This window comes from Malurus melanocephalus, unplaced genomic scaffold, assembly GCF_030028575.1.
Source record: "Malurus melanocephalus ecotype Western Australia unplaced genomic scaffold, MMel_1.1 scaffold_899, whole genome shotgun sequence".
Taxonomy (NCBI): Eukaryota; Metazoa; Chordata; class Aves; order Passeriformes; family Maluridae; genus Malurus; species Malurus melanocephalus.
Window position 1 is genome coordinate 72,109 of NW_026624131.1, and position 23,389 is coordinate 95,497.

At 37.5% G+C, this 23,389-nt stretch overlaps 1 protein-coding gene across 2 annotated transcripts in view; it reads right to left on the bottom strand.

The window, feature by feature from the left end:
* Nucleotides 1-23,389, bottom strand: part of MAP3K7CL (MAP3K7 C-terminal like) — a 40,651-nt gene that overhangs the window by 11,500 nt on the left and 5,762 nt on the right. Inside the window, exons 1-4 of one of the 2 annotated variants that reach the window (XM_057385999.1) lie at nucleotides 19,431-19,790; nucleotides 17,220-17,364; nucleotides 16,595-16,703; nucleotides 8,148-8,206 (exon numbers count right to left, since the gene is read on the bottom strand). In XM_057385999.1, the coding sequence (XP_057241982.1) occupies nucleotides 8,148-8,206; nucleotides 16,595-16,664 (129 nt within the window). In that variant the 5' untranslated portion in view covers nucleotides 16,665-16,703; nucleotides 17,220-17,364; nucleotides 19,431-19,790. Of the gene's footprint in view, nucleotides 1-8,147; nucleotides 8,207-16,594; nucleotides 16,704-17,219; nucleotides 17,365-19,430; nucleotides 19,791-23,389 lie in introns of those variants that run through there. The other variant, XM_057385998.1, reaches the window with a different exon arrangement.

Here is a 23,389-nt window from a genome sequence, read left to right on the forward strand (position 1 = left end):
TTTTTGAATGAAATTTTAGTTCAAACCCCACATATTTTGCAAGAGACAAAATTTATCTAAATTTCTGTGAGAATACCTAAACAACTTTTTCCCCTTAAAAATTGCAGGATATGGCTAGCTATTCCTAGTGATGGCCTCTCATAGAAAGAAAAAACCCAGAACAGYTCTCTGCATAAGAATACATGTAAAACTTCAAACCTCATAAGAATTTTCAGAACTCTCCTTGTCAAGATTGTTCAAAGAAGGATGCCTCCCATACCCCCCTCTTTTTCAGCTAGAGTGATTTGTAAATGCAAAAGATGATGCATTGGTCAGATCCATCACACACATGAACATCTTTTCACTGCAGGAACTGACATACTTGCAGCAAGACCAACTTTTTTCAATGCATGATGAATGTAACAAATATGGCAAATAAAACCACTCTGTCTTAGGACTCCTCGTGTGAATTTCAGCCAAGTCCTTAAAAATACAGTTTAGTTAAATGTAGGTGTTTTTTCTCCTTAAAGAAGAATGCATCTTAATTCAGGCTTCAGGCTTGACTGTCACATTTCAGTTATAACATTTTCAGGAAGTATTTTTAAGTTATTAGCCATAAATCTACTGACTGTAAATGAACTCCAAATAGCATGATTGAGCCACCTGTTTGAAGTAAAAGGAAACACTTAAAATAGTGCCTTTACTGCCCAGTTAAATAATATCCAATTGCATTTCACAATATTAGATTATTTTGCAATTCTTGCTGTCCTGCCTTGACTCTTCTGTGTAGTATAATACYCTCTTAATGACATTAATAGGAAAAAAAAAAGCACAAGTAGTCAGACTTTTCCTATTTATGATCCTGTAATCCTTTGTTTTATTGAAACTGGAAATTTATAATTTACTAAACATATTCAGAGACAAAGATTGAAAACATTTTTATCCAGGAGACAGGGTAAAACRGCTTCAGACATAACCCCAAGCACAGATGTAAGTAACGTATGGACCTTGCAAGTACTTGTAGATGGCATGTGATTCCTCCCAGAAATTTTAACACAGACACTAATTTTCCATGTTCCAAATGTAAAACTGCTGCAGCAGAATTGTATAGCAGCACATTGTTTCATTCAYCCCAATTTTGGAGATTTTGGGACCCCGGCTAAGGGCAGCCCATTGATGAATCTAATCCCTAGGAAAGGGCTTTTAATTGCATTTCAATGTGGATGAGCAATAGTGCCATTCATATAGCCACCCAAATAAAAAGCATAAATTTAACAAGACTGAATATAGAAGTCTCAGTGCTCTAATCCAAGAATGTAAGGATGAGCCAAAGCAGCATCTCTGTTATCTACCAGAGATCAGCCACCAACAAGTGCGTCACAATAAAACAATTTTGAACAGTACCAAGGGATAAGTTCCCCAAACACTGATACTTCATAAAAACACAACAAAACAAAACCCACCTTGGATTTGCTTCCAACTTAGTTTCTGCTAATCTAGCTGGTTTAAACCAATTTAAAAAATAAAACAGTGTTCAGTTTCTATATTCCAGCTTCCCACTCAAAAGATATATATAGAGAGCTAAAAATTATCTAGTCATGCTGAAACTTGGTATCTAAGTCTCACTTAGAACCAGTTGCTGACTTCTAAASCCCTTCATATCATTGCTTCATCTTCAGTGACATTTTTCTTATATTTTAGCAGTTAAATTAAACTTAAAACAAATTATAAAATCTGTTTACTCATGTTATGGTAATAAAATGATTTTCAATCTTGTCTCATGGTACTAGGCACTATATCAAGAACTTTGCTAATTTTGATTGTGTTTTCAAATGACTGGAYAGATTAWCATTGAATCATGTCATAGAGTTGTTTGGGTTGGAAAGTGCCTTRAAGAACATCTAGTTGTAACCCCTTTGCCATGGGCAGGGACAGTTTGMACTAGACCAAATTGTTTTCAACCCCATCCACCMWGGCCTTGAACACTTCCAGGGATGGGGCAGCCAGAACTGGAGATTTTGRTTTGCTTCCCTGTAATTYGGAAATTTCTAAGAAAGGTTTCAGASATAGTACCTACAGTGTCCATGAATAATTTCTGGCCAGCAGGATATGAAACAGGCTTATTTTGCRAACACCTTCTACTGCAGTAACATGGGAAAAGGAGAGATACAAGTCTCCATTCTACCTGGAAGRCTTTTTAAAAATATCTGTGGCCAGGTAATGGGAAGTATTGCAGATACCACCTAATGGCATTCCACGAAGTTTGTATAACATTTTTATGTTACRAGATTGCTAGTTTACCAACGTGACTAATTACAGAAGGCTTTAATAAAGTTCAGTTTGCAGTAYGTTTTTTTATGTTTTACTCACAAGCAAACAAACATACTTTAACTTCCTCTTAGGACAGCCTGAGCTTGCTAGTTCAATTAAGTACCTTGCCTGTCCATAAATTAGTATAAATAAAAGCATACCTGCTAGACAAGCAAAAAACATCTCTGCCAAAGWAAGTTACATTTAATGGCAACAGTTGCTACTTTTAAACCTGTTTATTTCAGGCTTCRGTGTCATCCACTCTCATTTTCCTGKGCTGGCAAAATAGGCACATGCAGCATCTCTGATTTTGTTCACAAAGCCAGTACAAAAGCTACAGTTGTAAGTTATACTGGTGGTCTATTCTATTTTGCCTTATTTTCAGCTAGGTCTGATTTTTCCCTGTATTTTGTTGCGTAACTCACTGTAACACCGACAAATGTTCTACAGAATCCAGCAAGTAGACACTAAGAGATCCTTTTATAGACCATCCTGCAACTGCACTGATGTATGTAGATATTTACAGGACATATGCCTTGTTTATTTAGACTTTTGTTCAGAATCTAGGTATGAAAGATGTTGGAAGATGACATGCAAAGGAATTTCACAAAGAAACAGAAAATCACAGAAAGCTTTGGGTTGGAAGGGACCTGCTTTCCTTGGAGAAAGRTGCTCYWTTCCTCTAATCATCTTGGTGGCCTCCTCTCTGCCCACTTTTTAAGGGAGGTTGAAGGAGGCCTTCTAAATAAAAGCTTTGCTGGGGACACAGAATGACAGTTTTCAGGTTTGCTTTTTTTTTTTGCTTCACTCACGTGACAAGTTCTTTTGCCTTGCCATATGAACATCAGCATTCCATATCCACAAAAGATGTATAGCTGACAGTGCCACGCACCTGTTCAAAAACTTTAAAACAGTTGATTTTTTTTCATTCACAATGGTTTATTTTGCATTTACATTTTTGTTTAACTGTGAAAAAAAATGAAAATTTTCTCTTGAAAACGTTGACATTTGAAGAAAAAACTGTATCAGGCAATTTTGCCAGCTCACATGAACTTGTCTAGAAGTCTTCAGCACTGGTTTAATTAAAGAGTGGTTTCTTGCTTTTTGTAAATTCAGTACATTTCAACTAAACTCTCCTGGAAAACTGGAAAATCCAATGGCAATATTTTGAATGTGGCCTATGTTTATAATATGGCTTTGTGCACTTTTTTATGATAGAAAAAACCACATTGTATCAAACAAAAATAGTACATTGCAGCTAGTTTTTTTTTGTTCAACTGGAAGTCTTCCATCGGTTTCAGATGTCTATTTTAGGATATATCTTGTCTAGTCTAGTTTTACTACTAAACCATTCTCTTTCCTCCAAACAATCCAGRTCAACTGGATGAGAGCAATTGTAAGTTTTGCTCTCCTTCCTGGGAGATTTTCCATTCTTTTCTAACCTTAATATGATGCTGACTTGGTGAATATGCATGTCTTACATAATCTAAGAGCATAGTTATCACAGCAGCATTACAGGAGACTTATCAAGTTCATAGGCCATCAAGTTTAATTATGGAGTACAACAGTGGTCTAGGAATTCTCATAGAAATTAATATGTATTAAAAAAAATACAGCATAGTCTTTAAAACCACAGTATACTTTTAAAAATTCTAAAATAAATGTGAGTGTCTAACAAGAATGCTAGCATTCAGTAGAAGCAATTAAAGTTCAAGGTTTCTGCTAAATTCTGCTAAATTCTTATATCACACATAACTACCCCTTTCATAACATTTTCATTGCTTCCTTTATATAGGTATTCTCCACTGAGGCAAGAAAAACTATTCTTTGACTTAAMAAACTGATACCTGTTGCAGCAATTTTATAGTCATCCAGCTAAACAGATATGTAATATCAAATATGACATAAATGTCACCCAAGCTCACAATTTCATGAGAAGAGACCATAGAATTGTTTTGTGCTAGAAAAGACTTCAAAGATTACCTCATTCCAATGCCCTGMCATGGACAGGGACACCTTCCACTAGACCAGGTCACTCAGAGCCCTGGTTTTGAAAGATAAAGCATTTTAGAACACACTGTGTATGCATATGTGACTTGTGTTCTTCCCTCTCCTGAATCAGACTCTCAGGAATAAAGYTTTGATGGAGATCAGAGAGATGAACTGACCAAGTGACAGGAAGTGTTGGAATGGGACAGAACACGCACAGAGCATAGCAATGCAGGTACTTAACACCACATACCCTCCTCTCCATTCAGTGACCCGAACAACAAGGCCTTGGATGCTGATGTAGGTGTCTAAATATAGCAGAAAACCCGTAGTAAAGTATCTGTCAGAGGGGCCAGGATGAAGCTAATCAAGGAAGTGCCTTCCAAGGACCCATCCAGCTTTTACACAAGGCAAAGGTTAAAGTTACCAATGAGAAGTGTAACCAGCCTACCCTTGCTGCACCACCCCCCACATGGCTCACACATGGGAGGGGGGAAATGACATCAAAGCCCAAATAAGCAGGTATTGCTTATTGTCAGTGGGAAGAGAATAATTTCCAATACTGCAAACAAAAGGAATTGAAAGCAAGAAGTTTATTAATATCACTTTTGTTTCACTGATAACTTAGCATGAAGTGTATGGTGGTTTGATTTTTTTTTTTTTTTGGTCATGAAGCTGCAAATATAGCTTAAACTGCTCTGTTCTCATATGTAGGGCTTTTGTGTCTGGTTGACCACATATCAATTTTGATTTAAAGTAGTTGAGTTATTTTCTTACAAATTGCTTACTGGAATGTGTAGAAAAATGTAACATCRAAAAAATAAATTGGAAAATAAAACATTTCAGTCTGAAGCTAGCTAGTACATCAGAATACAGACTGATMATTTTTATTCTTCAGAAAGAAGCTKCAACTAGAACTGCTCATTAGTAAGGGTACTTATAGAGRATTAGCTTTTTTGCTAAGTCTCCTAGAAAGACCTTCTCTCCAGGCAATCCCACCTCTACCTCTGTAGAACTGGGTGCTTGGACAGCAGGGTTTGTTACCCTGCCAAGGCTGCACTGAACTTTGYCCTGCCATCGGATACTGCTGCCCAGGGAATAGGTATGGAAGGATTGTGGGAGGAAAAGTGGGACCACTAGGTAATTCTGCTCAAATAGCCAAGTTGTCTGCCAGGGCCTAACATAGGAGGACGAGGGCTCGAAGCCTAAAACAGAGGTGCAAATTGCTTGGTACTCAGGCTGTGGTCTGCTGCCTGCATGCATAGAATTCTAAGGCTCTGATTTTCCAAGTGACTCGGTGAACTTACATAGCTTTCAAGCTGCTTTCAAAATCCAGCTTAAAGATCAGCTAATTTGGGCTTTTTCTTTGTTTGTTTTTAAAACAGGTTTCAAAATTCTCCTTTGTATGCTTGAAACCTGAAAAGTTTTTTCTTTTAAGGTGCCTATTATAATATAACCATCTAACCTGCATTTATAGTTTGCTTCTTTAAATAAAATTCAAATGGTTTTGACTGTATTTATGGCACAGTGATCTTGTGGCTCTAAGATGTGATATTTTTATTACGAACATATGTACCAGCATTCTTAYAAATTCAAGCATTTCAGGCTGCTATGCCACAGTTGATTAAAAGGTTAATTTGTACAACCCTTCATGTTTGCTGCTTTATGTTAACTCACTTTGGGACAGAAATAAGCATGGAYGGAACGACAAAGGACACAACTGTTCATATGTTTGCAGGTCCTGGTGAGGCCCATGTTTACTTGTTGCTGAAATACAGGAGCTACCTGTTTCAAAGCTGGAATGAATTGCAATGCCATAAAAAAATAAGCACTYGCCATATGTTTCTGACAAACCCTCAGCAGGTTGGATTGTAGCAATTGAAAAATCACAATATAAGAAAATGTAACTCGGTAAATCTAACTKTGTGACAGTTATTGCTTGTTGGAAATTTTAAAGTGGCATAAAAATACTGTAATTACATAAGTAGTTATCACATGAAGCTGTGATCCAAATTGACAAAAGCAAGGAAATTTGAGTTTTTGTTGCTGAATTTAAATGCAGTGTTACCTCTGCATCAGCTCAGTGAACCCTGTGTTGACTTAATTGCCCCTGGATGAACATAAGGGCATCAAAAGAAAAATGTGCACATAAACTTGAAAAGCTAAAGATGAAGTGCTGCCACAAATTTTATACTTTTGAGTGGTTGAGTTCTCCTTTAAGTTATAACTGATAAGTTATCCTTTCAGCAGCCCTGATATTACCAAGAGAGTTTATGAAGGATAATAAAAAGCACATCATCTGAATCAAAGCCATTGATTGTTTATTTAAATTTGTTATCATATTGAGACCATGAGAGTACAGGAGATTTTCCTGAATAAAATGTCAAGTATTTGACAGATCAATAGGGTGCACTTAGTGGAATTGTGCTAGTGTGCACTTAAAAACTTCTACAAAAGGGCTACTATTTATCCAGCACACTTGAATGCTTCCAGAGGGGCATCTTCAGTCTATCATGAAATTCCTTATTTAGAGCATAYTATAGGTTCCAGAAATATGGGTCATAAAAGTCCTAATAAAAAAAATCATCACTCGTCCTGTAAAGCACTTACATCTAATGCTAGTAATTTTGTTTTTATGTATGAACAGCAGCAATAATAACYATACTTTGCTCTTTTAGAGCCTCTTCACCCACTGATCTTAATGCTTTTTAACAAAGAAGGTAAAAATTATTAATCTAATTTCAGAAATGAGCAGAGGGATGAAGCAACTCCAAGGTTAGGCAATGTGTCACTGACAGAGTTGGAAACAAAATGCAGGTTCTTTACTTTCAATTCAGTGCTTCAGCCATGAAACATTATTGCTTTTCTCAAATTGAATTCTTCTGATGGAAAAAAATCAATCATCTTTGCTGCACTGAAAGGTTAGTGGAATAAAGAGATCAGCATATTACCCTGTTCCTTTAGTCCCAAATCTTAAACTGTTATTCTTTCTTACTTATGCCTACAGAACCTGCCCATATTCTCAAGATGAGAAGCWTAGAGTAAGAAAAGTCTTGGTCATCCTCCATTCCTTTCTCAGTCATCCTTTTGGTGAGAGCAGCAGGACAAAAGAGTCAGCCCTTTAAGTCAGCAGCCCTCCTGCGTTGTCACAGGTTGATGGCTACAAGAAAGATGACTTTATTGGGCAACTAATTGTCTGCTAATGCCTTTCTCAATTTAGTCAGGAAACAACTGTATTCATAGTGAGATATCAGAGGGAGTCAATGCTCCTGGAAAAACAGCTGATCTGAAGTAGTCCACAAAAGCCAGCCAACACCCCAGAACCTCCACAGAGGAAAGAGAAGTAATCCCTGGATGCAGAATTAGCTTTGTGCCTGGTGAATCATGGGKTTGCCATCAAATGCTCACTGTCCAGTATATTGGGGGTCCATCATCTTATGCTGACAAATCAGACTTCTCACAAAAGGATTCTCTTAGAATGYTTCTGAGAAAACTGATATCAGTCAWAACACAGCCTGCAGGCATGAGAATATATAATACTGGGCTCATTCCTTCTCCCATCAAATGAACAAGGGCTCTCTTCAATGTAGTGCAACAGCATTGCAGGAATTGTATACAAAATCTTAGAAGGACGTGAGATTGTTAAAATAGTAATTTCCCTGCAAATGGACTAAAAATGTCAGATTAAATTTTATGTAGGTCTTGAAAGGCAATGTTTTCTTCTATGGATATATCCGGTCTTACTRAATATTAATARGCTAGAAAAGCACCACTAMAAACTTTCACCTTAGTGTAACAACYAGAAGCTTYTTATAACARCAAATRCAGTGAGAGTGAAGTAGAACTGTTGTARCAGAAGAAAAGTTTACCTGCAGCTGCTGATCTAGTTCTGGAAATGCCAAAGAGAAGTTTTCAGGGGAAGCATCATCTAAAAGGTAAACACAATGTTAAAAGTCAAGATCTACCAAAGAGGGCGTTTCAAGTAATCTATTTGATGGAGTTCTATATTGCATATATTGACAGTAATAACGGGATCCTGAAAACACCACCACATCTTATCTTTTACACCTGAGATGCCTCAGAATCCTTGAAAATCCTAGTGGGTTGATAATAAGAAAGCTTTACGCTCTGGAAACACAGAAAGTCCATTTTGCTTTGCAGTGATTAAAAAATGAAGCAGTTAGTCCAGTAGAATAAATATGTGATGACTAAAACGAACAAATAAATCCAAACTGTCTTTCTTCCTGGACTTTCTCCATTACATTGCAAAGTAAAGGATTGTCTYAAAGGACTTTAACCTGTCCATTACAATCCTTATGGGCTAGCATTGGTTCAGTCATGACAACAAATCAATCTGTGTTTTTATTTATTTGTTTGTTTATTTTTAGTACATGTTTCCAGCAAAGGTGGGACAGATTGTGCCAGTTACATCAGGGCTGTGATGTGGACACTTGCCCACTAGTAGCTGGACTGAGATCAGAAATATGAATCACACTTGGTAGAGCCACTGCAGTATTTCATTCTCAGTGACGTTCACACTCTCAGTTTTGCATTGGATTGTGATGACTGTTTATTCATCTTACGACAGGTTATGGGAGGTGAAGAGAATGTTACTATTAGCTTACAGTCAGTTACTTGTAATGTGCCAAAGTTAAATAAGGATGGCTCTTACAGGAGAAAACCGCTAACACAGTTCAGATCCTGTAGCTGGCTGTGCACTTGTAGACTTGCACAGAGCAATAAAACCCAACAAGATCAAGAGGACCTCACATCAAAGCAGGACTTTAAAAGAGTACAGACTAGAATCTAAATTATTTGTCAAATGTTTCATATCTCTTTTGTGGGGGCCAAAATCCAGCATTGTGACCATGCAGGTTCTGAACTTGAACTTCAGCCAGTAATTATGTATCCCTGAGATGTGCTAGAAACAGAATCGAGTGTGAAAGCCTAGGTGGAAACCGAGGAGACAGAGGAGGATATTACCAAGGCAGCGTAGCAARCGGTCYTGGGCTGACTGTGATAAAAGKAAGAAGGAATGTTGAAGAGGAACAAAACCARATGAGGCAGATGCCAAAAACAGAGTAAAAGAAACYGCAAAGCTAACGGTGCAGCCGCTTTTGCAACTCTTATAACGCACCAATCATATGCTGATAAGCAGAGAATGGACTGCTAAGTAGCCAATAGACATCTGCCATTTACCCGGAAGACCTAGTATACACACTGTTACTAAATAGATAAAAGGGGCTCAGCCCAATCATAAAGAGATCATTGCTCATCATATTGGTSTCTGTATGATCCATACCCCRTTTCCCCGTAACACTCTTTCTCTTTGCCTGTGTGGCAAAGGAGATCAGGAGGGAAAAAATAAATAAGCCACCTTATCCCATGAAAAATAAACACACYGGCTAAAACATGGCCAGAGCCTTACCTAATAATATAGTTAGAGCAGGGTGGCCTCTGGGAAGAGATGCTCAGAGAAGAAAAAAAAGTGATACAAAAGCAAAAGTTCTTGAACTTCCTCAGAAAACAGAGTGAAATTCGTGTATTTTCATGGAGTAGTTGTCTTGCTAGCATTATCAAAATGTCATACCCATGTCATGAGAGTGTTCCCCTTCATTTTTCACACCATGTGCCAAGCACATCCATTCTGGAAAATACTTAAATTGCTTCAATTGTATAGAATTGTATCATGCTAATATGCAAGTGTTTACCTTTAATTTGCTATTGCTTTCTTGTACAATATATAAATAGACTAATATTCTAAAAGAAGAAGGATGAATCATATGGCATAGCTAAAAGGAAGGACAGAATAAGACTCAGCCCGACTGGGGCTACAGCTGCTCTACAAGTATTTGGCTGAATAGCTGTTAAATATTCTGACAGAGCTATTGGACCAGAGTCATGGATGGCAGCTAAGCTGCTATTTGTTTTGACAATTCCGGCACTACAATCTTTGGTACTGTAGCTTTAAGGAGGGATCTTGAACATTTATAAAATTAAGAAAAACATAGCAAAAGCAACACCCCCCAAAAATATTTTTAAAAATTTTGAAAAAAACATCAGACAAGAATTACTTTTTCATGGCAGCAGCTTTTAATAAGAAGATAATGCAGTGTCAGAATATTTGAAAATAAATTAAAGGAACCAATTAAAAAGTTTGGAAGTACTTTATAAAGGATGGAATAGAGCGAGAAATTATAGAGGAAATCCTTTCAATAAACAGATGTTCCCTGCTTATTTTTTGAACTCAAGTGACTGAGTCAATGGTACTAAAAATAGGACGTACTGGTATCCTAACCATTATGACATACCATAGTACATTTTATAATGGGCCTGCCCTAGCATCTATTGAACAGCTGCTAGGGTTTTTTTTAGTTATACTAGTTTAAGACTTGTTTAAATAATCATCTGATGTGCAGAACATCACTGAGAAATATGATAGACTTCAGTGTTTTGAAATTTTCCCGAGCTCCTAATTCTTTTAGGCTCTTTGAGAATTTCAGCTGAAGTATTTAGCTTACAAAAATTATCAGAAATCCTCATAGCTAACTGCAATYTTGTTTTCTACAAAGACAGCAAAAAGTTTTCTTCACAGCTTTCAGTGAAAAAAATTATTGCCTCAGATCAGCCTCTATTTCACTGTTGTCAAAGTAACAACCACAACAATAACAATAAAAATCACWTCATAAAAATGAAACACTTTCACACAAGGGGAAAACAAATGAAAGCAGTTGTTTGCCTCCTAAAACTTTTTTGAGGATGCTTTCAGAAAGTCAAGAAGAAAGATATAAACTCTTGCATTTTTTTCTGAAGAATTGCTATTGCTAGGTGGAGTATACTAGGTGTTACTCAGAACACCAGTCAAAATCACATTTAGTCTTAAAAATCTACTGACTCTGAAAACCAAAAATAAAAAATGTCTGAAATGCCAATGAAAATATTCTGAAGATCAAAGCACTCTCAAAACTATCTCCTGCCGGTGTTTATTTTATCTCTCCTTAACTAGAAAACAAAACTCTGATATGCCTTTTTCTCCTTTTCTCAATTAATGATCAATTTTTAATGAGTGTCTAGATTATTATAAGGAATTACTSATATAATCAAAGACCCCCTTTATAATAAAATTAGTGGCTTTTCTGTACCACGMAGTCCTGAAAATATCTAGGCTGCTTCTTCACCAGCGACAAACAGCATCTCATCCCTATAGTCACTATAAAGAAACTAATAAAGAAAAACTACTTACAATTCGAGTTCAATGTTGAAAACCTATTTTGTTTAAAATAATTTATTTTTATGAATCAGAGACAGCAACTCACTGCACCTGCAAATGAGTCAAGATTCTGGTCAAAAGGAAACAAGAAAGGAGGAAAAACATACATGTATATATTATGGCCATCCCAGCAAACTCAACAGCACTATCTTGTCATATGAAAGTATCAGATCAGGGACTTCATTACAGCCAACTGAGTTAATGTATCTGTAACATGATTTCTAAATGAGTAGCATTTCCTGTTTTCCCATAGATCCCAAATCTAATTTTGAAGTTTTATATTTAAAAACACCCTGAAGACCTGTACTCTGGCTAAACCCCAAATATTTTTAATGGAAGTCTCTGTCCATGTACATAAAATAGTGTGATTTTCATGTTTGTTTCATCAGGTTCACAAGCTTSCTTGGCTTGCTGCTGAAAATTGCCATTTTAACAGACAGCATCTGAACTCTACGAACACTGATTGTCTTTGTACAAAAGGCTCACTACTTCCCCTGAGGCAGCTGATATATGCTAATGTTGCACATTTGAGAATGAACCTTGTTTTCTGGAAAGTTTCACTTATTYAATCATGTTCTGGCCTCCTGGAAATTCCAATATCCCAGAACTCCATCAAGTAGTCAAATGAGAGAAATCCTTCACTTGTTGCTGTCTGACTGACACAAAGTCTGGCACGATGAAGTGAATACCCAAATCTTTTCTTATACGGCTGTTCCATTTAACTGAACTATGAGCTAAAGGCAATAAATACTTTAAGAACAACATCTGATTAACTTGCAGTATAAYCTTGCAAATTAGTTTCCCTATGATCTTCAAAAAGACAGACAGAAATAGAATGTAAAAATTTAAATGTGTTGAAAGCATATTAAGGTTGCTAAATCAAGCACTCGAAATTTAGGAAATGCCAATCACAGCTCTGCTTCCTTGAGTAACTGAGTTATGATCCAGTATTTAATTATACAATCAGGTACTATTTTTTTTCTCCTACATGTGTGGGCCAATGTATTCAGATCTCTTCCTCCTAAATTATAGAATTAAATTGGTAACACAAGTAGGTTGCTGTCCTGAAAGTGGATCAGCCCTTGCACAGGAAAAGTGCTCAAACTGAATTGCAAGCCCTGCAACTTGCATCAACAGCAGTGTCAAACCGTGTGTCAGGGTCCAGCCTTGGAGGGCTGTGAGATCCAGCAGCTCTGGGCCTCCATACTGACAGACAAGCATAGACTCATCAAATTCATCCTGGAAGGCTGTGTGGCTAAGTGACTGCGACTTGGCACTGCTCTGTGGAGCTCAGGGCTTCTATTCACAGCCCTGCCTGACATGACCTTACACAACCTCGCAGTTACCTCACTCATAAAATAGTGGGGAACGGTCACTGCCTCACCCAGGAATAGGATGTGAAGGCTTGCTCAATAATAAGAGTTGTGGACCTTCCAGAAATAGAAACAGTCCATAATGGAAGAGGAAAGAGCAAAATCCTTGTACCTTGTACCCCTTCACTCAAACCTAAGCATCCTCAGATGAATATCCCTTTGAGAGTATCTCACCTGAGTTCCCATCTAATTCCCCAAGGAACAAGTCCTATACACTGGGTGTAATTTTAGGAAATCAGCTCTGTAAATTTTAGCTMTATATCTTAGCAATCCTCACTGGTTTTCAATCAATGTGCTGGAAATCCTCTATTGCCATTATAATCAATATGAGGGTGGGTAGGAACCTGAAGGTTGCTTTTGAAGAAGCAACCACTGCAAAATAGTCTTGCACGATCAACTAGAAAACCAAAAAATTCCTTGTAGTCACTAGGACAATCAGCATAAAGAGGAGTAAAATAAATAATTTTGCTATGCTTACAAAAATATGACCCTGTTCCAYTATCTGTCAGGTTCATTAGAAGATGTATGTTTTGCTTTTTGTCAGTGATTTTCTGGAAAGTACTATCAGAGGTAGACTAATTTCAGACAAAAAAATTCACTAACAATTTCAGACCCAGTCTTTTATGCCATGAGCAGAAATTTTCAGCTAGATTCAAGCTTTTATTCTAGGAGGCAAGGTGATGAGATACGAACCTATAAACCTTCCCTTTGAGCTATTACACAAAACAAACCCTGCTGTCTAATATGAGGTTCATATATTTATGAGTTAGATTGACAAAAATGATCACACATTGAATTTCACTGGTTAAATGAAATTGATGCTGACAAACCACAACAGATCTTCAACTTTGGAMTACTCATTTGAATCTTGGAATACCATATTCAGTTGAAGATGCATTTGTTTCCAAGTGATGTAAGGCAGGTTGAAATAATACRTTTCCAATTCATTACTTTAAAATGAATTTGACTTAAGTCAAACTGTTGCAATACAGTGCACAGACATACCCTGGGAAACGTGTRTTAGTGAACTTGAGTGAAAGAGCCAAACATAGATATCTATATATACAGGAATAAGAKATACACAATAAAACTGTCTTCTTACATAGAACCCACAATTGGACTGGYTCTGAGACTTTTATGGAACTGGTTACCCTACTTTCACATTAAAAATACCTCACAAAGCTAGCCAGAACGTCAGTCATCAGGTGTTGACTGATAAATAATGTAATACAAGTTATTTCTTGTACACTTGAGATAAGACAGYTCTGGTCTTGTAGGTCAGTTAACACAAAGTAATTTCTTCTCATGAGTTGAGAGTAGCTTCTCCTTTTACTGCTCCTCACACCCACTGCTTGGTTACAATCCTAGCCAGTGAGATAATTGCCACCCAGAAGAAACATTCCATTTCCTCTTTTTATATCCAGTTATGCTGTCAGTTCCTCCCGGAACACAGCCCCCGGAAGGAGAATGCAGCCTTTCTTGGCAAAATGTGTCATGGTGCCTTTCAAGTGAGGTAGAATTTAAGGAAAAGCTTAAGTTAGAGAGATTTCCTTGCCACTTAGCCCTTKCAAAGAACTTATTGTATCCAAGCAGTGCATAAGCCTCATCTGATGCTTTACTACCACGCTTATATCAGGTAACTCCTGTTTAAACTGAAAATAAATATTCTTGTCAAGGAGAAAAAAAAGATGAAAAATAGAAAAGAGTAAAGAAAAAAAAAGCACCTGCTATTGAATACTGAAAAATCTATCTGTTGAACGCTTTTGTAGCTCATCTTAAAAAAAAAGTGTTAAATACTTGTTTGTACTCTCTTGATTCAACTATGGTTTGCTGGAAATGTTCACACTTATTAAAAGCTTGTTTTCTTTGCTTTCTTGAAATAGATCAAACATAAAAATGCATGAAATTCTTTTGACATAGTAAAACAATAATGTTGGTTTAGACCTTCTGATAGCCCCCAAAGGTATGTGATGCAGAGGAGAACATGGCACTCACTCTATTGGTTGYTATGCTTTTTTATCAGTACTCATAAAGGTTCTGGGTTGCACACTGCAAGARCATTTGTATATATACAATAAAGGATTCAAAATTTTAACAATTTTAATTGTAAAATTTTAAACAATTTTAATTTGGAACATTTGGCACAATTAGCAATATGTAGAAGAAAAAGATTACCTTTCTCTAATTGAGTTTATTTTTGTAAACATTGAGAGAGAAGCTGGAATTATTAGCAGGATAAAAAAGTAAAAAATAAAATATGACGCAATGTTAAGGAAGTTAGGCTTCCTGCCTTTCATGTCCCTTTCTTCCAAGCTATTCACAACCTTGTCATTTCCTACTGCCCTCTCTTGTCACAAACCACTCCGCTCTCTTTGATTTTCCCATGGTCTCAGCTTTCCCTGACTTGTTTTCAGTATCTCACTTTAGCACTCCTTTTCCAAAAATTGTAAGACCACTCCCCTTTCTTTTTCTTCAAGACCTACTTGTGMCATAATTCCTGCAAGAAATTTTCCATATGACTGTATCTTAAAAGATGAGAATGATTCCTTACTGCTTTCTGCAATAAAAATGTAATTGCCATGTTATTTTAATTTATGAAAAAGGACACATAGATTATAATATGCTTTTCTTTATATTCCTTGTACTAATCTTCCTTTGTCATTCATCTTTATGAATTGYAAGTTAGGTTCAATAACATGAAGATGTTTGGTTTTTAATTTCCTTGCTTAGGGGATGAGATTGTATTTCAATATTTTAGCTGAAAATTAATAGTACACAGCACTTAGCTAGGAAAGATAATCCATATTCTAAAGATTTTTTAAAATCGAAAATTGCATTCAGTCTGATATTCTGTTCATACAGTCCTCAAGCAGTGACCTCACACATCATCCTACAATGCATAGAGTCCCATAAAACAACAAACAGCAGTAGGTTTTCGTTATCCTTTTACCTCATACCATAAATACATCTCAGCCCTGACTCCAGGCACTCACCTTTAGCAAAAGCAAGAGCCARCTTTTTTTGGGACGCTTTTCAGCTTCCTCTCTGCTTTTCTGTTGCCACTGTTTGGCAACAGCTCTCCGGTCCTTAATATTGAAGGTGCGAACTAATAATATTTATCTTCTCCAAAGGGTCCATGTGTGTACAGGGTAGGTTTTGGGAAATTAATGCTCCCTCAGCACTAGCTGACAGGATAAACATCAATGAAATTTCTGATGCTCTCTCAGAGAACATGCCATGTGGAGCACCTGTTTCCTGAAACCTTTCACCRAGCTGGGCATGTGTGGCACTTTACAACCTTCCTGCTAGAAAGTTTCTTCCTGCTCTAGGCTCATCCAAATTTGTCCTTTTACTTCTCTTGTTTTACAATTCCACAAAATCAGACATACTGCACTGCAGGTAAATTTGATAGTTAATTACAGTCCTAATTACATTCCACAAACCATTGAAAGAAAGCTAAGACTGAAACTCAATCTAGTGGGTTTAGTCTAATGAAATTGTTAATGGAAACATTAAAAGTTATCAGACAGCAAAACTGATCACATGCTACCACTTAGGAAAAAATACCCATCCATTACACTGGACTAGGTTTGATATTGTAAACACTGACAAGTTAATGTAAAATTTAAAAGCAGATATTTCATTGTGGTTTACACCATAAATTAAACTGTACCTGGGGAATCATTCAGGCTGAAGGCAATTCGTACTGGCTTATCAGCAGGTACCCTGGCAGTGGTGATCATGTGGGCACTTGAATCAATGTTTTTACTTGTTTGTTCCAGCTGCAATAATACAAAAAATATATTTATTACAGAGCATGTGGCATCATTCAACAAGTGAGTTTTAATGCTTTTCATGCACTCACAGCTGCCTTTCCCATTCTAGCTAAGCAATGCTTAGAATCTAAGTCAAGGGAGCGCCATTTCACTTTTCCGTTTAAAAAGAATTTAAGTGAAATTCAGTGCAGAGACTGCTTTTATTTTTGCTATTTATAGATTAGAAAGAACTATGGCAAAGGAAGCTGCCCCTCTCCTCACCTGCTTGCTCCCCGCCATTGCCCCTCCAGCAAGCCTTGACTCGTGGCAATGCTGCCTGGTTCTGAAGGTGAAGAAGGAAGAAGGGGAGGGGAGTTGAGAGTAACATGACCCCAAGCCTGCCCTGTGATTGGAACCGTGCACACCACTCCACATGGTGTCAATGAGGAGGTTCTCATCCTCCTACCTTCCACCCATACTCCCCCAGTTCAACTGTGCCTGCAAGTCACACCTCATGACCAAAAATTCATGGAGTTTCCAAACCTTGGTGGTGATTCTTCAGTKGAAGCCTGTGCAGGAGTAGGGGTCTGTCTGCATGGGTTTGGCTCCTGGGTCGGGACCTTACTCAGTCCTCTGTCTTTCTTCTGAGATCATCAATTCCAAAAAGTGATTTTACTGTGGTGAAACCCTGTCCATTAAGAAAACTGATAGTTCATTTCCAATATGGTACTAAAGAATTGTTGAGCAACAAAAGAATTAGCTACTTTTGATCTCTAGTAGTGTAATTAAACACCTCTGTACCCTGAAAAGTAGTACTCTGGGCTCTACTATCTATATTTAACCTTTTGAATGAAAAGATTTGGTTATACTCTATTGAATAGCTGAATACAAACAACSTTCTTGATTATCTAGCACAAAGTTGCTAAACTTCAAAGATGTTAATCTTCTGATTAGCACCATCCRTGGAGAACAWGAAGTCAGTGGGACTTCATGCATGCAAAAGATCTGCCCATAAAGAAATTATTTTAGGACTCTGGACTGCTATCCAGCATGCATTGTATTCATACCAACTATGTGGACAATTATGAGAGTAGCTTTTAAATTACCATAAAAACTTCTTAGTTAATTAGAAACCAAATTCAACAGAAAAGTATGATGAATTTACTAATTCACTGTCAGGAGATAACTGAGCATTTATCTAGAGAAAACAAAAGCCAGTTTCCTAAGCCAATAGTCTTGCAGTTGTTAGTAAAATAGCTATTGTATTGCAGGGAAATTCTACCAAGTCATTCTAATTCATATGGAATTATTAGGCAGTCTCAAAAAGTCAATAGAGCAGAACACTATTTCAGGAGTATAATCTTCCTTGRTGGTGGACAAGTGAATGGAATATTTCTCTGGCATCATTGCCATGCAATCAATGGAAGAGGATCAAATGTGCATTGGGTCCACTAATTTCAGCATTTCTTGTTTATTTGCTTTGTCTGTCTTGATATTTAGCTAGCACAGTGATATAGTTACTTCTTATTTGGAGTACATAATCTTTTCGTATAATAACAATAAATAATCTAAAATCCTTACTTTGAATAAATTTTATTTGAAGCTGAAAGTGTCTCTCACTGCTAGCATACAAAGAATATCAGGGATAGTTCTTAATTCCTCCTTACTAGCATTCAATACCCACAAAATTTGAACTACTATCTATAGAGCAGAGGCAAAGAAAAGTCAAATAAATTGCAGCCATGTATGGTTTTGGATTCAGGAAAAGACCCTTGGACTCAACTGAAATATTTTATTTTGAAGTGCATTGCATTAGAGTAAATAACTTCTACCTACTGAGCATTGTTAATCTCTTCTCCACCCTCACTTCATATGAAACATCTGAGACATCTCAGTGTTTTTAAAAAACAATAGAATTACTAATGCTAAATTCTTTGACATATTTCCCTTCCATACTTCCCAATACAATGAAAAGAAAAAAAAAACCCTCAGAATGAAGAGATTTTAAGTGATAAGCAAATCCTTGAAACAAGGCTGTTCATTGTTTGTTCTGTGCTGTTGGTACACTTTCCCAGACATCGACTATCTCAAGTGGCCTTCCACAGAGGAGTATACTTCACATTTCACAATATAGCCTAAGAAATTAAAATGATATATTCTGCTAGATGTTTTGCAGTTGACCTAACAGTATTGCTACAAGAGTGTTATTTTATCCCAGTCACATACTCCGTGGTGTGTGATGTTTTTAAATTAACTCTTTTAATCATCTGTTCTGTGAGGGCAAAAATCAACACTCTTTCAGTAAGAAATGGTTAATTCTATCACAACACAAAAGAAAGTTTTCATTTTATTCTAATTCAGAGAAAAAAAATCTCATTTTTCTACATGGCAATCACTCTTTACATAGTGCATTTATCCCTTCACTCCTTTTTGTGTCAAATCCTCAAGCTCTTCATCACAAAAAGCAATCACAGAGAACAGAGAGATATGGAAGTAGCCTGTGTGTAAACAAGGTGATATTAGGAAATACGCAGACCAATTGCCCCCAATTCCCCACATGCTTTCTCCATGAATGAAGAACAGTATCTCTGTAGACAGAGATGAGTGGGGAACCTGGAATTAAATTATATTTAATGAGCAGCTCTCTTCTTCCCAACAATTGYCTATAGAGCTGGCTGCTGTAAAAAACCTGCAGCAGAACTCAGATTAAATGCTGTTACAGCTCTATGGATTTTTTCACACCTGTTGCCTTACCTCACTTAGCGGAGTGTCTGCACTTGTATAATCCAGGGCCAGCCACTGCCTTGGCTTGTCGTTGCCTTTATGGAGTAAAGCTTCAATAAAAGAAAAGGCTGCACCTGCTGCATAGCAACAAACTGACAAGGTCTGAGGAGCTGAGACAGCTGTCAGGGCAACATGCTGCTACCTGCACTTCCCATAGGCTTTGCTGTCCCAAAAGATAACCCTTTTCCACTTTTCTCCACAATTCTGCTTTTCCTTCCTCTCCTTGCCAGGGATGAGGGGTTATGATGCTGTCACGCTTCAGGGAGGAAAAAATCCTTCGGTCACAGGCATTAAGCAGCAAAGTGTGGTGAGCCCAAGATTTTTAATTCATTAGTCCTGGCAAACCTGAAATACAAACAGACTTGCTTCATAGGACAGGAATGTTTTCAGCATGACCCAATCAGTGTCTGTGTCTATTCCAGCAAACTGGCAAAGATAGCATGACTCCAGTCAGCAAAAATGTCTGCAGCTCCAATCAGCTTGGACTAACACTGCCAACTTGGACTGGCTACAAGCGACTCTCAAATGATAGTAGTGACTATCAAAGTTATCAACAGCCGATGGGCTTGGCCTCTTAGGCTTAGGTTCGTGCTGGCTTTGGCTAAGCCAGGGTTGTTTAAGAACAGCCACTAGCCCTCSTCTTCTGAGGAGATAACAGGCAAATCTCAGAACGCTTAGGCTGTAAAAGCAGATGTATTTATAGATCAGCTGGTGATGGCACTGATAAATGAAGCTGACTCAATCAGAGATTTGACTGAAGTCGGAGGATTTCCTARTGTGATTTCAGGCAGCTTTTTTTTCCAAACCACTGGCAAGCAATTTAATAGATAAATCTTGAATTATTACAAGAGATTAATTTCTTCTGTTTAAATTTTTATTTTCTGTTGCCAGAAAATAAGTTTTMTCCCTGTCACGCATATGCACTGCCTGCATAACTTCTTTGTTTGAGTGCTACCACTGTCATTAGAACAAGTGGAAAAAAAGGGAGTACAGAATGATTTTGCAGAATATATTGTTTTGTGCCTGAAAAGAGAGTCTCCTTTTGTAGTTTAGAATGTATGTGAAGGTATAGTTCATCTTTGAATTCCAAATGGAAAGAGTTTATCTAACTCAGATCTGTAGAGACACATTCCYAGATTCCTTTGGCTCAGCTGAGATATAGAGAGGTTGCAGGACAAATAAAGACATGAAGGTCTGAAGTCAAAGTTTCATCCTTTCTCACTCTCTCATCTTCTGGCGGTAGTCCAGGATTGAACTAACCAGGGCAAAACTCTAGAGGCCAGYAGTTGCCCTTGTGGCCTCAAAAGACCTTCTTTATACTTCAAAATTACTAAACTGCAAAAATATYCTACCCATACTGCCTTTACCCCAGCAATGACCCAGGAAGGCATCAGACAGCTACACCAGAAGTTAAGTATCTTCTGAGGCTGTCTTTAACTGCAGTGGGATTTCAGAGGTCTGGCCCAAACAGCTAGTGGAAAGCTGGACTGCAACTATGACTACACTGACCATTTTCTCTTCCCTTGATATATTTCTGAAAAGATTGAGGCTTCCTTCCTAATTGTCTCCTTTGGAAGGGGCAAAAGATGAATTTGCCTCTGATCACAATCATTACAACAAATAATATTCTACAGCRCAKCAGGTTGTATTGATMTCCAACCCCACRTSCAATTACTGTGAAAATATTTGTTARAAGATACAGAAAATCCTGGCTCCAGTAGAGTCACAAAAAATATTCTTCATCAGTTTTCATGGAGCCAGGGTTTCCCCTAAATCATAAGATACTGCTTTGTATGGACAGATGGTACTCAGTTGGTATGAGTGCCTTCATGACATGCCATTACAGTGAAGTCTAAGAAAGGCTCTCCACATATAATCTTAAGACAGGCGAAATTTTCAGTAGCCATGACAGCAAGAGTCTTGGATAGAAATCGTGTCTGAATAGCCCAGGGTGTTTTTTTTCCAGACAGCTTCAATGCTCTACTTTTCCAGATTGACTGTTCAGTTGCACTCAGTTTAAATTGCATGTGCATTTGCAAATTGTGTACATCATAATTTTAGGTCTTGTATCCATTCTATCCAGGTTTTTTAAATCTCAGTGTTTCTAGTTGAATCTGTATTATTCACAGATTCRYGGAATYTCMGAGTTGTYGGGGTTGGAAGGGAYCTCTGGAGATAACCCAGTCCAACMCCTTCTGCCAAGGCAGGGTCACCTGGAGCAGSTGACAMAGGAACATGCCCAGGTGGGTTTGGAATGTCTCCAGAGAGRGAGATTCCATGAGCTCCCTGGGCTGCCTGTTCCAGTGCTCTACTCCTCTCCTTGGAATTAAGTTCTTCCTCACGTTGAGGTGAAACTTCTTGTGTTTCAGTTTATGGCCATTGCTGCTTGTCCTATCACTGGGCACCTCTGGCAAGAATCTGGCACCATCCTCTTGGCACCCTCCTGGGAGATATTTGCATGGATTATTGATATCCCCTCTCAGTCTTCTCCAGACTAAACAGGCCCAGCTCCTGCAGTCTCTGCTCATGAGAGATGCTCCAGAACCCTCATCATCTTTGTGACCTCTGCTGGACCGTCTCCAGTAGCTCCTTGTCTTTCTTGTCCTGAGGAGCCCAGAACTAGACAGTTACACTCTTCTGTGAAATGTGCTGTCTCTGAAAACTGTGGATTGTGGGCTGAGATCCAAAACTGCATGAACTAAAAGGCCCCCAATTTGCATTTAAATATCAGTTCTGTGCTTTATACAATGATTAGTCACCTGAAACTACTGCTTTGTGGGAGGTAGCATATTTTTAAGATGTGAGGCTATTATAGCATTCTGCAAAGAGAAGATCRAATTTGAAGCACCAGGATGAATGATTTGACTGTAATTGTTTTATCATCTCTCTATTCTTGGAGTGATTGTGATAACATTCTCTACAACATGGTCTCGAACAGCATATTTAAAAAAGTTCTTATAARAGTAAACTCAGGAAGGTCTCAATTTTAAACAATGGGGAAATTGAAGTCGAGGATGCTTCACTTCCTTGACTTGCTCAAATTAATAGTCAAAGGCACTTGGACAGACATAAATCCCATGTTTCTTACTTACTAAAAAGGTGATTGAAATAATTGCACCAAAACAAAGTGCTCCACAATTCCTTGCAACACAAAAARTACTTCTCTCTGACAGGCTGCACATACACTTTACACAATGCTGTTAACTCCAGGAGTTTTTTTTTGAGTAGGAGTACAACCTGACCTGTTCCTTTTTTAGTATGCTTGTAGTCATCAAATACGTGGTATCCAAGCAAAATTCTTTCAATCCTGCATTACATTGTGAAACTGGTGATGTGCTAGAAGATGATATCATGTTTTATTAGTCAAAAACACCTTTAAGGGAATATACTTTAAATTAGGAACACTGGAYTTACTGATATTCAGTAATGGGAACATTCAAATTTGCAAAAAGTTTTAGGATGAAGTATTGGTTATTCTACAGATGTTAAAAAAGCCAATATCTGCAATCTAATAAAACACCTGTTGCCTTCACTTTTTTAGCCATGCTACTTTCAATTCATCTCAGTTTCCTAGTATAAGTAGTATTTTAGTAGCATATGATCTCATTCATGCTAAAATGGTGTTTCACAGATTGCCAGTCACTATTTAAAAATACACTTTAAATATTCTAGCATTTGGAAGATGTTCCAATTAAAAAAAAAAAAAAAAAGTATTGCCTGAAATTGCACACAGAGCAAAATCACTCACAATCCAACATCCCATATCCTGACAACTGGACCAAGCCGTGTGGCATTTCATTAGTGTTCTTAGGTATTACCTCCAGTCTTCTTGTCTAGATAGTATTTTAACACAACTAAAATAATGTACTTTCCCCAAAGCTCTACTCTCATAAATGGCTGAATCCTATCAGACTGAATGAAATCATTAA